The sequence below is a fragment of the Balaenoptera physalus genome, assembly GCF_965194825.1.
Source record: "Balaenoptera physalus genome assembly, chromosome: 15".
In the NCBI taxonomy this organism is placed as follows: domain Eukaryota; kingdom Metazoa; phylum Chordata; class Mammalia; order Artiodactyla; family Balaenopteridae; genus Balaenoptera; species Balaenoptera physalus.
This window is the reverse complement of record NC_138894.1, coordinates 8,241,870-8,257,402: the sequence shown is the minus strand read 5'-3', so window position 1 is coordinate 8,257,402 and position 15,533 is coordinate 8,241,870. Positions and strand designations below refer to the sequence as shown.

General features: G+C 45.0%; 1 protein-coding gene across 4 annotated transcripts in view; it reads right to left on the bottom strand.

Moving 5' to 3' along the window:
* The window catches only part of TBC1D8 (TBC1 domain family member 8), a 142,733-nt gene that overhangs the window by 9,340 nt on the left and 117,860 nt on the right, over positions 1 to 15,533 (bottom strand). For all 4 annotated transcript variants that reach the window (XM_082427255.1, XM_082427254.1, XM_082427256.1 and 1 more), the window contains 6 exons: positions 14,680 to 14,965; positions 13,791 to 13,920; positions 13,556 to 13,654; positions 12,910 to 12,978; positions 6,350 to 6,590; positions 5,441 to 5,506 (listed from right to left, as the gene is read on the bottom strand). In XM_082427255.1, coding sequence (XP_082283381.1) covers positions 5,441 to 5,506; positions 6,350 to 6,590; positions 12,910 to 12,978; positions 13,556 to 13,654; positions 13,791 to 13,920; positions 14,680 to 14,965 — 891 coding nt within the window. The remainder of the gene's footprint in view (positions 1 to 5,440; positions 5,507 to 6,349; positions 6,591 to 12,909; positions 12,979 to 13,555; positions 13,655 to 13,790; positions 13,921 to 14,679; positions 14,966 to 15,533) is intronic.

Genomic DNA, 15,533 nt, shown 5'->3' with positions numbered 1-15,533 from the left:
GGGGCCCAGAGACCCTCTGGGATTCCTAATCTACCTCTGTCAGTTTCAGAGATCCAAGGAATACCTTAAGGGAAATGCCAAGCCTGATCTCACAGGTTTCAAAACTGCTTTCTTTGTGTCTGGTTACCACTGCTTAAATTTGGAGGAAGGACAGTCTTACACGCTGGACAAATGACACGTTCCTTCAAAACCAGTAGCTGGGGCTGCCGAGGAGCCAGAAACCGTGTCACGTCAGCACAAAACCAGGTCACAGAGCTTGACCCTACTCAGATGGGGGGGCAGGGGGCAATCCAAGATGGCAGCGTAGAAAGGTCCTGGACCCACCTCCTCCCATGGACTCACCAAAACTACAGCCACATCTAGAACGATCACTGCTGAAAAAGGACAGCACTAGCTGAGCCGCTCCTCCACAACAAGAGGTAAAAGGGCCACACGGAGATGGGTGGGAGAGGCAGACACAGAGCCTCACCAAAACCCCCACCCCCGGCCAGGCGACCCTCAGCAGGAAGGAGTCTCAAAGGCCCAGAGCTATTCCCCGAGGAGCGAGAGGTTTGAGCCTCGCATCAGGCACCCCAGCCCCTGGGGTCAGCACCAGAGAAACGAGGCCCCCAAACTGTCTGGCTTTGGAAACCAAGGGGGGCTTATGTCCCAGGGACCTGGGGAATCTAGGGGTCTGAGATACTCCTAGTGAGGGTCTCACTGGTCCTAAGACCCAGCGCAGAGGCAGCAGTTAAAGAAGTGCCTGGACTGCATGTGAAGGAGACCCATTTGCTAATCTTAAAGCTTCTGCTGGAGGGGCAGAGACAGGTGGAACTTTCTTCGGGAATGAAGCACCATTTTTCCCTTTGTTCACTCTACCTATACCTTGCCAGTGGAGGTGGGCGCACATCTCACTGAAGTCACAGGAGTGCCCCGCCCCAGGGCTCTTCACCTGCATCACTAAAGCTGCAGGTGTGCCCCATACTCAACCCTCTCTCCTGCAGCCTCGCAAAAGCCAGCAGATGAATGTGGTCTATCCCTTGATCCCCTGGCCCTGGTGGCCAGGGAGGGCATGAGTTCCGGGGCCCCACAGGACTGTAACAGTCAGAAAGATAGTTCTGGGCAGGCACCACCCCCGGGGCACTGCACAGGCAACAGACTGAAACACACCCCCAGCCCACCTGCAAAACAGGGCCCATTTACTTGTCCTAGAGCTTCAACCTGAGGGACGGGCTTAGATTTGCCACACACCTAGAGGCTACAGAGGCGCACTCGGAATGTGGGCAGGGAGGCATAACCCTTGCACCCTCTCTTAGCCTCACCACAGCTCACTGGTACCTCCCGAGGGGCTTATACACTCATCTGAAGTCATGATTTTTGTAACTGTTGCCTGGGGAGCACCTCCAGATCTCCTGGTCTGGAGGTCAGCACGGTTTACAATTACAGTCCCATGGGACTCTCCCACAGCCCAGAAAGTTCCAAATACAATGAACCCAAAGAGACACACACCAAGACACACTATAACTGAAATGATAAAAGTTACAGATAAAGAGAGAATCTTAAAAGCAGCAAGAAAAAAACAACTTGTTATGCACAATGGAACCCCCATAAGACTATCAGCTGATTTTTCAGCAGAAACTGCAGGCCAGAAGGGAGTGGCACAATATATTCAAAGTGCTAAAAGGAAAAAAATTCCAACCAAGAATACTCTACCCAGCAAGGTTATTATTCAGAATTGAAGGAGATTGGGCTTCCCTGATGGCACAGTGGTTGAGAATCCACCTGCCAATGGAGGGGACATGGGTTCGAGCCCTGGTCTGGGAAGATCCCACATGCCACGGAGCAACTAAGCCTGTGTGTTGCAACTACTACACCTGCACTCTAGAGCCCACAAGCCACAACTACTGAAGCCTGCGTGCCTAGAGCCCATGCTCCACGACACGAGAAGCCACCACAATGAGAAGCCCACGCACCGCAACGAAGAGTAGCCCCCACTCGCCGCAAGTAGAGAAAGCCCACGTGCAGCAACGAAGACCCAATACAGCCAAAAAATAAAATAAATTAAAAATAAATAAATACAAAGGAAAGAAAATTTGAATAGTCCTATGTCAACTAAAATGAATTTAAAAAAGAAAGAATTGAAGGAGAGATAAAGAGTTTTCAAACAAGCAAAAGGTAAAGGCGTTTATCACCACTGAACCAGCCTTACAAGAATGTTAAATGGACTTCTTTAAGAGAAAAAGAAAAACCCCTAACTAGCAACTTCTTAAGAAAACATATGAAAGTCAAAATCTGATAAAGGCAATATAAAGGTAAAGCTAGATCAACCACTTACAAAGCTAGTATAAAGGTTAAAAGACAAAAGTATTGGGTTGGCCAAGAAGTTCGTTTGGATTTTTCTGCAACATCTTTCAGAAGAACCTGAACGAACTTTTTGGCCAACCCAATAGTACAATTAACTAAACCATAATTGGTTAAGGGATATACAAAATAGAAATATGTAAAATATCACATCAAAAAAAAATGGAGGAGGAGGGAATAAAAATACAGAGTTTTTAGAATACACTTAAACTTAAGTTGCTATCAACTTAAAATAGACTGTTATATATATAGGCTGTCATATAGTGAACCTTGTGATAACCACATAGCAAAAACCTACACAAAAGATAATGAGAAAGGAATCTAAATGTAACACTGAAGAATGTCATCAAACCACAAGGGAAGCAAAAAAGAGAAAAAGAACAGAGAGGAGCTACAAAAAACAATTAAAAAAATAGCAATAAGTGTATACCTCTCAATAATTACTTTAAGTGTAAATAGACTAAATTCTCCAATCAAAAGACAGAGTGGCAGAATAGATGAAAAACCAAGACTCATCTATATGCTGCCTACAAGAGACTCACTTCAGATGGAAGGACACAAACTGAAAGTGAAGGCATGGAAAAGACAGTCCCTGCAAAAGAAAACAAAAAGAAATCTGGGGTGGCTATACTTTTATTGGGCAAAATAGACTTTAAAACAAAAACTGTAATAAAAGACAAAGGAGAGCATTACATAATGATAAAATGATCAATCCAACAAGAAGATATAACATCTGTAAATATTTATACACCCAAGAGAGGCACACCTAAATAAATAAAGCAAGTATTAACTGACCTAAAGGGAGAAACTGACAGCAATACAGTACTAGTAGGGGACTTTAAGACCCCACTTACATTAATGGATAGAACATCCAGACAGAAAATCAATAATGAAGCATCAGCCTTAAACCACATATATATACAAAACATTTCATCCAAAAGTAGCAGAATACATATTCTCAAGTGCACAAGGAACATTCTCCAAGATAAATCATGTTAGGCCACAAAACAAGTCTCAATAAATTTAAGAAGACTGAAATCATATCAAGCATCTTTTCCAAACACAATGGTATGAAACTATAAATCAATTACTAGAAAACTGGAAAAATCACAAATTATGTGAAGATTAAACAACATGCTACTGAACAACCAATGGGTCAACAAAGAAATCAAAGAGAAAATCAAAAAATACCTTGAGACAAATGAAAATAGAAATTCCAAACTCTATAGGATGCATCAAAAGCAGTTCTAAGAGGGAAATTAATAACGATAAATGAAATAGAGACTAAAAAGACAATAGAAAAGGTCAATGAAACTAAGAACTGGTTCTTTGAAAAGATAAACAAAATGGACAAACCTTTAGCTAGTCTCACCAAGAAAAAGAGAGCTCAAATAAAGTCAGAAATGAGAGAAGTTACAACGTACAACAGACAAAAGATCATAGGAAACTCATATGAACAATTATACACCAACAAAACGAACAACATAGAGGAAAAAGAGAAATACCTAGAAACACACAGTCTTCCAAGGCTAAATCATGAAGAAACAGAAAATCTCAATAGACCAATTACTAGTAAGGATATTGACTCAGTAATTTAAAACATCCCAACAAACAAAACCCCAGGACCAGATGGCTTCACTAGTGAATCCTACCAAACAGTCAAAGATTTAATACCTAAACTTCTCAGACTCAAAAAACAGAAGAGGAGGGAATGCTTCCAAACTCATTTTACAAGGCCCAAATTACCCTCATACCAAAACCAAACAAGGATACAATAAAACAAAGAAAATTATAGGTCCATATCCCTGATAAAAATAGATGCTAATACTTTGAGGGTTTTTAAAAATTTAATTCAACAATACATTAAAAGGAGTATATACCATGACCAAGTGGGATTTATTACAGGGATGTAAGGATGGTTCAACATCCACAAATCAACATGATACACCCCATTAACAAAATGAAGGATAAAAAACAAACAACTGTCTCAATAGATGCAGAAAAAGCATTTGACAAAATTCAACATCCACTTATGATTAAAAACTCTCATCAAAGTGGTTATTTAGGGACCGTACCTCAACGTAATAAAGGCCATATGACAAACTCACAGCTAACATTATACTCAATGGTGACAAGCTAAAAGCTTTTCCTCTAAGATCTGGAACAAGACAAGGATGCCTACTCTTGCCAGTTTTATTCAACACAGTATTGGAAGTGTTAGCCTGAACAATTAGGCAAAAAAAAGAAATAAAAGAGAAGGAAGAAGTAAAACTGTCAGATACCATATGTAGCAAACCTTAAAGGCTCCACCAAAAACTCTTGGAATAAATGAATTCAGTAAAGTTGCACACACACATACATACACACAATGGAATACTACTCAGCCATAAAAAAGAAGGAAATCTTGTCATTTGCAACAATATAGATGGACCTTGAGGGCATTATGCTAAGCAAAATAAGTCAGAGAATAACAAATACTGTATGATTTCAATCATATATGCAATCTAAAAAATGAAACAAATGAACAAATAAAACAACACCCATTGACTGTTGGTTACCAGAGGGGAAAGGGGTTGGAGGGTGGGCAAAATGGGTGAAGGGGGTCAATTTTATGGGAACAAATGGTAACTAGATTCACTGTGGTGATCACTTTGTAGTGTATACAAAGATTGAACTATCATGTTTTACACCTGAAACTAGTATAATGTTATATACCAGTTTTACCTCAATTTTTCAAAAAACGGCAAGCTAAAATAACCATCTGTTAAGGCAACCAGGGTTTGTCTTCCCCCACATTCCACAGGCCCGTGGTTCTCCAAGTGTGGTCCTCAGACGTAGCGGATTAGAAACTGGGGGGGGCCAGGTATCCTGTATTATTACAAGCCGTCCAGGTGATTGTGATGCACACTCGAGTTTGGGAACCCCTGCCGCAGGCCAAACAATATGGTACTCAAAATCTGTCCTCAGCCGCCCCAAACTAGAAACATCTGTTGCCTCAAGTCTAAATAAATTTAAAAAGAGAAGAACCTCAAGGTCATGCACAAAGCTGATTTACGTCAAGGCAGAACAGAGCCTAACTTTTCTACTTGGAATTTCTTACCTGGAGGGATATGAAGCCTATATAACAGTTTAATTTTCTCATTCATTTCTCCATGATACATAATGTCTGCAAAATTAAAAAAGAGAGAGAGAGACTGAGTACATGCAAATGGTTAAAGTACATGTGTCAGGACACAAAGTCACTGTAGAGAGAACGTAGTAAGGTCCGTGTCTGTTGACCTGGCACTTCATCTACCGCTACCCAGACAGTGTGTGTCTGAAAGGAAAATGTGAAGGGTAGTGACTGCTGACTGCTGAGCAGCAAGATAACCTCAGGAATTTTGTCTGGCCTCATACCTTCTGAAAGATTTTAATTTTAGCTGCAAGAGTTAGGAATGTGCAGGGGGGAGGGATAAATTAGGAGACTAGGATTAACATATACACACTACTATGCATAAAATAGACAACCAACAAGGACCTACTGTATAGCACAGGGAACTATACTCAATAGTGTGTAATAACCTATAAGGGAAAAGAATCTGAAAAAGAATATATATACACACACACACACACATATATGTATGTATAACTGAATCTCTGTGCTGTATACCTGAAACTTACACGATATTATAAATCAACTATACTTCAATTTTAAATTTATTTTTTTTTAAAAATGTGTCTCAGGACACATTCCTAACCAGACACCACCACACCTGGGTGCCCAGGAGGACAAGGTCAACAACCACGTGTGTTGAGAACCTGGGCTCCCCTCCCCACCACCCCCTTAGGAAACATAAAAGTGGTCATGAGAAGAGCCTGCAGAGGGACTTTTAAAATCCCCAAATCACGTCAGGCGAGTCCCAAACCCATTTCACTGAGTGGATGTGCCCGCTTGACAATCTACTTGTCTCGTGTTCACAGACTCACATCCCAAATGAACCCACTGCAGGAAAGACCCACGGAGTCATACCGAGACAGCTCACGAATGCTTTGAATTCGATCAGATGGTCCATGTTTTCATCCAGGAGCCTGAAAGTCCTTTCAGCGAGGATTTCTGTGTGGGCCCCGCAGGTCCACGGCGAGACGAGCTGAAACAGGTGCGCAAACTGGCGGGCGTCTATGCGGTACTGCTCCGCGTAGGGCCTGCTGGGGTCATGGCGCAGGGCCACGGGCCTGGGCTGCTCCCAGTAGCAGTTCATCATGTGTTCTCTCTAACGGGGGAGCGAGAGGGGTCTGTGAGGGGCGGCGGCCCCCGTGGGAGGCCGCACACGTAAAGGCCAAAGCCCACACAGCCTTCTCTCCCGACTTGCTCTGCCTCGTAAAATTACTAAGTACTGAATAAGCAACATTATAAAACAAACAAAAGAAAAAATTAACTGACAATCTCACCACTCCAACCAGACATGTAGTTACAGGTAACCCTGTAGTAACAAGCAAAAACTTTTTCTTTTTTATTAAGGTTTCTTTTTTCATTGTAGCAGAATATACATAACAAAATTTACCATTTTAACAATTTTTAAATGTACAGTTCAGCTGCCATAGTTTTGTTTTGTTTTTTTTTAATTTTGGCCACACTGCACAGCTTACGGGATCTTAGCTCCCTGACCAGGGTTTGAACCTGGACCCACAGCAGTGAGAACGCAGAGTCCTAACCACTGGACCGCCAGGGAACTCCCCTGCCATAGTTTTAATTATTGAAGTCATACAATTTTTATTCTGATATTTTGTCTTAAATCATATTATTTGAAAGTCAGAAAGTACTAGACAAATCTATAGGATACAGAAGAAACTATTTACCCTGGTAACCTGTGAGGATGGAAAACAGGGGCAGGGACCCAGATGGAGAAGCAAGCCTTTTTACTGTGTGCTTTTTTATGTGTTCTGAATTTTGAACCACAGGAATATATTAACAATTCAACAAATTAAAAGTAAAAAAAAGCAAAGGCAATTTGAAGTCTTGGGAATAGACTGAAAACTAAAGCAATCAAAACTGGCCCTGTCGCCTAGGACCAGGTTAGCCTCTTTAGAATGTTTCTTTTACACCTGTACTAAATCACCTCTTGGGACATCTCAACTCACTTGAAATAGTTCCCAATGACTGCAGGGTTCTTCACGGTTTCAATGCCCTCTGCCCACAAGGATGGCACAGAAACAAGTACAGATGCTATAGTATCCAAGTGCCTATCCTTGGATGGAAACCAAAATGCCATTTATAATTTTACTGCATATTATTTGGAGCCATGTTCCTTAAATAGCCTTTGCAGAATCATGAAAAGTACCATAAGAACGTTCAAGTGTGAAACAAAGGTCTGATAAATTCCCATTCCTCAAACCCAAGACACACTGTGAATTTGCGTGTATATTTGCCATCCTGTGATGCTAGAGGCCCTCAGAATCCTACCCAGAAGAAAACAGTTATAAAGGCCAAGGACTAGTACAACCAAGTTTACACAGAATCCTACAGAAAAACAAGTCAATATAAAAACAGGCAAAGGATATGAAGAGGTGATACAAGAAAGTATATGATTAGCCAATAAACTTATGAAAGGGTACTCAACCTCACTAATGAGTAAACAAATGTAAGTCAAAATGAAATGCAATTTTCTACACAACTAGTAAAATTTTGAGAGATCCATAATGTTAAATGCTGGGTGAGTGTGGAACGTAGGAAATGAGCACTCTTAGACATCATCAGTAGACCTGAAATTTGAAAAATCTAAAACACTCTGGCAAAAATTTGGTTTGTGCATCCCTAAGGAACCCATCCTACAGAAACGGCAGCACAGGTGTCCCGAGAAAGGCACAAGGATGCTTGGTACAGCACTGTTTATAAAGCAGAAAAAACTGGAAACGAGATAAATGTCCCTCAGCAGGTGAATGGTTAATAAAGTATGGTTAAGCCCTGCAATCAAATTCTGCAGCCATTAAAAAAGAATGAGAAAAGATCTGTAGAGACTGAATCTACAAAAATGTCCATGATAAAAATTGCGGGCCACCGTGTGTAGCACAATCTCACTTTTACGTGGAAAAAAAAGAGTAAGAGTACGTTGCCTTTGTGTGTGTCTGCAGAGAGATATAGTATAAGGAGAGAGAAATCAGGAAAGATATTCACCATACTGTTAACAGTAATTACTGTACAAGGTGGGATTGTAGGTGCTGACAGGATAAGACCCTTTAAATTTTGCTTAAAATGGTTATTTTTCTTCTTTTAATGGTGAGAGTAGGTATAATCTTGTATATTTTTGTTTTGTGTTTTTAAATTAAATTTTGAAAATAAAAGTCTTAACCAGAACATGGAAGCAAGCAAAATAATATTAAAGAAACCAAACGCTGTCTAGGGCCTGATAATCCAGCAACAGTGAATAAATTTAGCTGATCATTAACGAGAGCAGGTTTATGGAATACATAAGGCACTGTTTCAGGTCCTGAGTATTTCCAAAAGTAGCCTATGACATCAAGTGTGTATTATATTGTTCCCATCTTACTTGAAGAGAGAAGACTAATGAAGCTGTTTTCAGTTTCAGAGGATAAGGGACAGACATCGCAAATCTGAATTTACGTAATTTAAAACATTGCTTTATAACCTGGATGGACCTTGAGGGCATTACGGTAAGTGAAATAAGTCAGAGAAAGACAAATACTATATGATCTCATATGTGGAATCTTAAAAAAAAAAAAAAAAACAACATGGGCTTCCCTGGTGGCACAGTGGTTAAGAATCTGCCTGCCAATGCAGGGGACTCGGGTTCGAGCCCTGGTCCAGGAAGATCCCACATGCTGCAGAGTACCTAAGCCCGTGCGCCACAGCTACTGAGCCTGCGCTCTACAGCCCACGTGCCACAACTACTGAGCCTGCATGACACAACTACTGAAGCCCACGCACCTAGAGCCCGTGCTCCACAACAAGAGAAGCCACCACAATGAGAAGCCTGCGCACCGCAACAAAGAGTAGCTCCCATTTGCTGCAACTAGAGAAAGCCCGCGTGCAGCAACAAAGACCCAATGCAGCCAAAAATAAAATAAATTAAAACAAACAAACAAACAAACAAACCCAAAGTCATAGAAAAGGATCAGATTCGTGGTTACCAGAGTCTGGGGCTGGAAGTGGGGGCGGGTTATAGAACGGGATGAAGGGTGCCAAAAGGTACAAATCTAGGGCTTCCCTGGTGGCACAGTGGTTGAGAATCTGCCTGCCAATGCAGGAGACACGGGTTCGAGCCCTGTTCTGGGAAGATCCTACATGCCGTGGAGCAACTGGGCCTGTGAGCCACAATTACTGAGCCTGCGCGTCTGGAGCCTGTGCTCTGCAACAAGAGAGGCCGCGATAGTGAGAGGCCCGCGCACCGCGGTGAAGAGTGGCCCCCACTTGCCACAACTAGAGAAAGCCCTCGCACAGAAACGAAGACCCAACACAGCCATAAATAAATAAATTAATTTAAAAAAAATAAAAGGTACAAATCTCCAGTTATAAGATAAATAAGTCCTGGGAATGTATGTACAACATGACAACTATAGTTATCAGTGCTGTACGGTATATTTGAAAGTTGCTAAGAGAGTAGATCCTAAAAGTTCTCGTCACGAGCAAAACATCATTTTTGTTCTTTTTTTTTTTGTATCTATCAACATATGACACGATGGATGTTAACTTACTGCGGATCATTTCGCAATACATGTAAGTCATTATGCTGTACACCTTAAACTTAGTGCTGTAGGTCAATTATACCTCAATAAAACTGAAAGAAAAGAAAGAACTGCATTAAGGCATAAAAGAAAGATTGCTTTCCATTCAGAATAAAAATAGATTTCATTAAGTACACACTGTTCAGCTTTAATAGGAAAGAGTATGTAAAGAAGACAGAGCAGACTATTTCCTGTTAACATAGAGAATGGTCACGGCTGTACGTTCCAGGCTTAGGGAAGGATGCAGTGAAGTTAAGGAGTGGACTCCTTAATAAGACCCTATCACATATTTATACAACAACGTAAGGGCATCTCTATGTGGCCCTTTGCCTTGGGAAAACGAATTTCTGATTCAAAAGACAAGAGATGCATGTAAAACCCAACTAGGGACCATTATACCTCACAGTACTTAAAGAAGCATTAAAATATAAGAGGTCAGACTGTGAAAGCCAAGGAAATTCAGGGAAGGTCAGCAGCAAGGGGGGCGGAGGAGGACAGCCTGAGGGGGGTTCTGTGACGGTGAGGATGACTCTGGGCACACAGAGGAGGTCCCTCAGGTTGTACGACGGAATTAGACGCCATGCTGGTGACGCTATTTTACTGGAATCTCTTGTGGAAGTGCATTTTGAAATTGGTCTTGCATTTATAGTTGACGTTTATATTCATAGTTAGTCCTACACAAATGAAAGGCCTGCAGAGCTAAAAACAAATATGAAAATAAATTTCACCCACATTGTTCACAGAAAAGATAGAAATAGGACACCGGAAATAGCTGTCTGTCTTCTTTAAATACCCCTGGTATGAAAGATTAATGACATAGTTAGTACTTAATGCAACTTATTTTTATGATGAATTTAAGGCAATCTCTTAAGTCATATAAATTCAGATGTGAGACGTGTCTTCTTCTCTCAAATTGAGAAGTCAGCCCTAAATAAATGAAAGACTTTTTATGCTAAACAACACATTTCTTTACCTGCTTTTGTGTTTCTAGTATTCCCTGTTTTCCCTCCTTGAAAGTCAGAGAGGTGGCGGTGTGGGACACTAAGTCACCTTTGGCTTCGTATTTTCTCTTCATGCAACAGAGGAAACTATAAAACTTGAAACCCGGTGACGTTTCCAGGAGACGCAGCCTGAGGACTCCTCATCACGCATCCTGCGGACCAGGCGTGAGGAGTGCCAGGAAGCTGCTAAGCCAGCCACCCGTGTCAGTGGCCGCAGGCAGCTGTGACACGACAGCCACATGGAGGGTCAGACCACCCCTGCGGCTCTGCTCAGGAAGCCTGAGCGCTGCTTAGGACTGTTCTGAGCGTGCGGCAGTTTGAGTGCAGCAGCGCTGGCGGCTCAGAGTCCCCGCCAGGACAGCGCCGGTGGCCGACCCCTCAAGGCTGGTCTGCTTTCTGCGACTGCCCTCTCCCCCTTCACTGCCAGGCTGTCGGGAGTGGGTCCACTGTCTGCCTCTCCTCCCCGTTTTTATTGACTGTTTCGAGCAAGAAAAGTTCTAGGAAGGCACTTGAAAATGGTCTTTGCAGGGTGATTTAAATCAGCAAGGCTTCCACCTAAATATCCAAATAGTCGAAATACACTTCAGTATGTTAAGTATTACCAACATGACAGGTTTTAAATGATTTACAAATGAGTAAGACCGTATGGCAACATGAAAAAGTGTTAATGACAGCATCAAGGGAAAACAGAACATAAACTAGCAGGTAGACCAGCCACAGAAACACAAGAATACGTACACACGTCATGTGGGTGAGGTTATGATTAAAAAGTATTTGAGGTGATACAGGGAATTATATTCAATATCTTGTAAAAACCTATAATGAGAAAGAATATACATATGGGACTTCCCTGGTGGTCCAGTGGCTAAGACTCCACACTCCCCACGCAGGGGGCCCGGTTCTATCCCTGCTCAGGGAACTAGATCCCACGTGCATGCCGCAACTAAAGATCCCGCGTGTGGCAACTAGAAAAAAAAAAAAGATCCCGCACACGGCAACAACAAAGATCCTGCGTGCCGCAACTAAGACCAGCCACAGCCAAATAAACAAATAAATATCAAAAAAAAAAAGAATATATATACGTATAACTGAATCACTGTGCTGTACACCAGAAACTAACACAACGTTGTGAATCAACTATACTTCAATTTTAAAAAATAATAATAGAAAAAAGTATACGAGGTGATACTTTCAATAAGGGTCACTGTTGCATCCACTATTTTTTTTTTGTATTTTTTAAAATAAATTTATTTTTGGCTGCATTGGGTCTTTGTTGCCGTGCGCGGGCTTTCTCTAGTCGTGGTGAGTGGGGGCTACTTCCCGTTGTGGTGTGCAGGCTTCTCATTGCGGTGGCTTCTCTTGTTGCGGAGCACGGGCTCTAGGCGCACGGGCTTCAGTAGTTGTGGCTCGCGGGCTCAGTATTTGTGGTTCGTGGGCTCTAGAGTGCAGGCTTAGTAGTTGTGGCGCACGGGCTTAGTTGCTCCGCGGCATGTGGGATCTTCCCGGACCAGGGATCGAACCCGGGTCCCCTGCACTGGCAGGCGGATTCTTAACCACTGCACCACCAGGGAAGTCCCTGAATCCGCTACTGACTGGGGACTCGGCCTAGGGCAGTGAAGGACGTGTCACCAGCACTGAGGGCCTCTCAGCCGAGCGCACCAGCATCCGTGCTCGGGCCCAGCAGGCACGGCCAAGCCTGAGCTGGCCGGGGGGCCGCTCCAGCCTCGCTGCCACCCAACAGGCACATGCTGACCCCTCCAGCTTCTGCACCCTCCCGCAGGCAGGCGATGACATCAGCTGGGGCCTGGCTCGGGGCCTGTCACTCCCTCACGCTCCCAGATTTTCCTACCTTGAATAAATCGTAGAGTTCCTCTAGGTCTTCTGGAAGGACTGAGACTTCTGGGATAACGACTCGGAGCTTGAGGAAAGAACAGACAGTCATGGAGTGAACTCTCTGCCCGCCCCCGGGAGGACCAGAGGCCGAGAGGGCGCGTCCCGCTGGGGTGGACGCCAGGCGCCCAGCTCCTCCCGGGACAGAGTCTGTTCCCAGCACAGAGATCACTTTATGGCGACTCTCTCAGGGCTTTTCTGATTCACACGTCCGTGACTCAGGACAAGCATTTAAGTCCTAATGGGAGTAAACACTAGCAAGGCTCGAGCTTGGGCAGGAAGTTCCCCCTGCAAAACCATCAACACTGCAGGCCCTCGGTGCCAGGCATGTTCTATATTGTCCCTCATTTAAGCCCATACGGTGGGTAGTATTATCCTCATTTTACAATGGGGGAGACCGAGGCTCACAGGGGTTGGTTTGCTCACAATCTGTCTGACTCTCAAACTAAACCCACGCTGTTTCTCCACCAGCTCACCCCTGTCAAGTTGTTAATTCAATGCAAAAAAAAAAGCTGGCTTTCTCCTGTTAGGAGACCAGCAGGGGACGCAGCCCAGGTCAGCACCTGGCCGCCAGGAGCCGTGGTTCTCAGGAGGCCTCTACTCACCACGTTCTGCTTTGTGGTGTCTTCGTGGCCCTGGAGGACCCTCATCCTGTGCTTGCAGCGCATGTGCTCAATCTGAGCCACAGACTGGTCTCCGAATTTCTGCGGGGGACGAAGGGGTCACTCACTCACAGAATCCCTTATGCGTCCATTCAGGAAACAGAGGTAGCCTGGACAACCTCCCTGGAAGCCCATCTCCCAAGAGAGCTGGGGCGGGGCAGGGATGGGGCCCCGGTACCTCGTAGGAGTCCCGGATCAGGTCGGCGATGTCGGTCACAGGACAGGGCTCCTGGCCATCCGAGAAAAAGGCATGGTGGCTGCCTAGCGGGGGTCCAGGGCTGTCCTCGCTCTTGACGTGATCCAGAAACCTGGGCACCCCACCCACCGGAAAAGCACCGGGTTACCCTCCCCTGGGCACCGTGCGACACCTGCCACCTTCCAGGGGCCCCCGGACACGTGGCAGCAACTGTCACACCAGCTCGTCTGCCTCCAAACGCTGGGAGGAGGGCCAGGCAGCAGCTGCTACACTCGTTTTAGAGAAAACGAGAGACGTGCGCGAAGCCGGACCTGTGGACCTGGGCGCCACGGGAAGGTTTCCAGGGGTCTGTGACTCTCCAGTGACATAAATACAAAATCCTGTGCATACTGCAATTTTAAGCTTCTACGGTATTCTGAAAAGGAACTTCTCATTTGTCATCCAACTTGCCCTCAGCTCCAAGGGGACCCAGGTGCCCGTCCTCAGCTTCGCGGGACTTTGCCTTCCCTGCAACACACCATCCCCTATGCACAGAACGTCCAAATCCTCCAGCTGGCGGCCTGAGGCCCACGTTTCCCCGTGTCCGCCTGCCGCCCCCGTTCAAGGCCACTCTGAGTCCCTCTAGACTCAGGACGCTTGAACCTGCTCAGAGAAAGGCACCGATACCCTCGCCCCTCCTGCCTCTCACTTGGTGGAGAGGAGCGAGGGAAGGCAGGCTCCTCACCGCACACGGGTGACGGGGCTGCCTGATGGCCTGGCCCCGGGGGCACACGGGGTGACGAGTGGTAGAGCGGAAGAACTCGCACAGCGACAGCCCGGCCGCCTGGCTCCCGGAGTCCCGCTGCTGCCCCTCCACCCCAGCGGTCCCCACCTGCTGAGGACCATCAAGGCCTGGCTGTCGTCCTTGCTGCTGCACAGGTCTTCGGCGTTGGCCTCCAGCACGGCCAGCCCCAGCTGGAAGATGGCCTTGATGCCATCGTAGAAGAAGCAGTCAACCACGTTCACCGCGCTCTCCAGGGGCATGATGCTGAGGAACAGCGTCAGGAACCAGGAGAGGGAGATGGACGCCAGGGCCGAGAGGTCGTGCATGTGCTCCGCCAGCTCGGGGAGCTGCTCCTTGATGAGCTCCTCAAACACCGACTGGTCCACCTGGGCCCCTGGGAAAGCAGGCCGCAGAGATGTGGCTGGGGAGAGAGTCACTCCCTCCAAAGTCAGCCCCCAATTAAAACGACTCTGAGATACGCACAACGATGAAACGGGACTGGAGGCCAGAAAAGGACTCACACTTAGTTCATTGGTTTTTGATGTTTTGACCAAGGGAATTCTATGGGGAAAGGACAGTATTTTCAAAACATAGTTGTGCACTGGGAATTCCCTGGCAGTCCAGTGGTTAGGACTCGGCGCTTTCACTGCTGTGGGCCCGGGTCCAATCCCTGGTCAGGGAACTCAGATCCTGCAAGCCGCACAGCATGGCCAAAAAAAAAAAAATAGTGCCGAATCAAGTGGATATCTGCATGGCGTGGGGAAGAAAAGAACCTTGCCTCCTACTTCACACCATACAGAAAAATATATTTGAAATGTGTCATGGAGTTAAGTATAAAAGCTAATGCTAAAAACCGTCTAAAAGAAGATACAGGAAAAAGGCAAAATTTCTTAGGACACAAAAGCATTAACCATAGAAAAAATATATAAATTGGACTTCATCAAGATTAACGACTGGTGTTC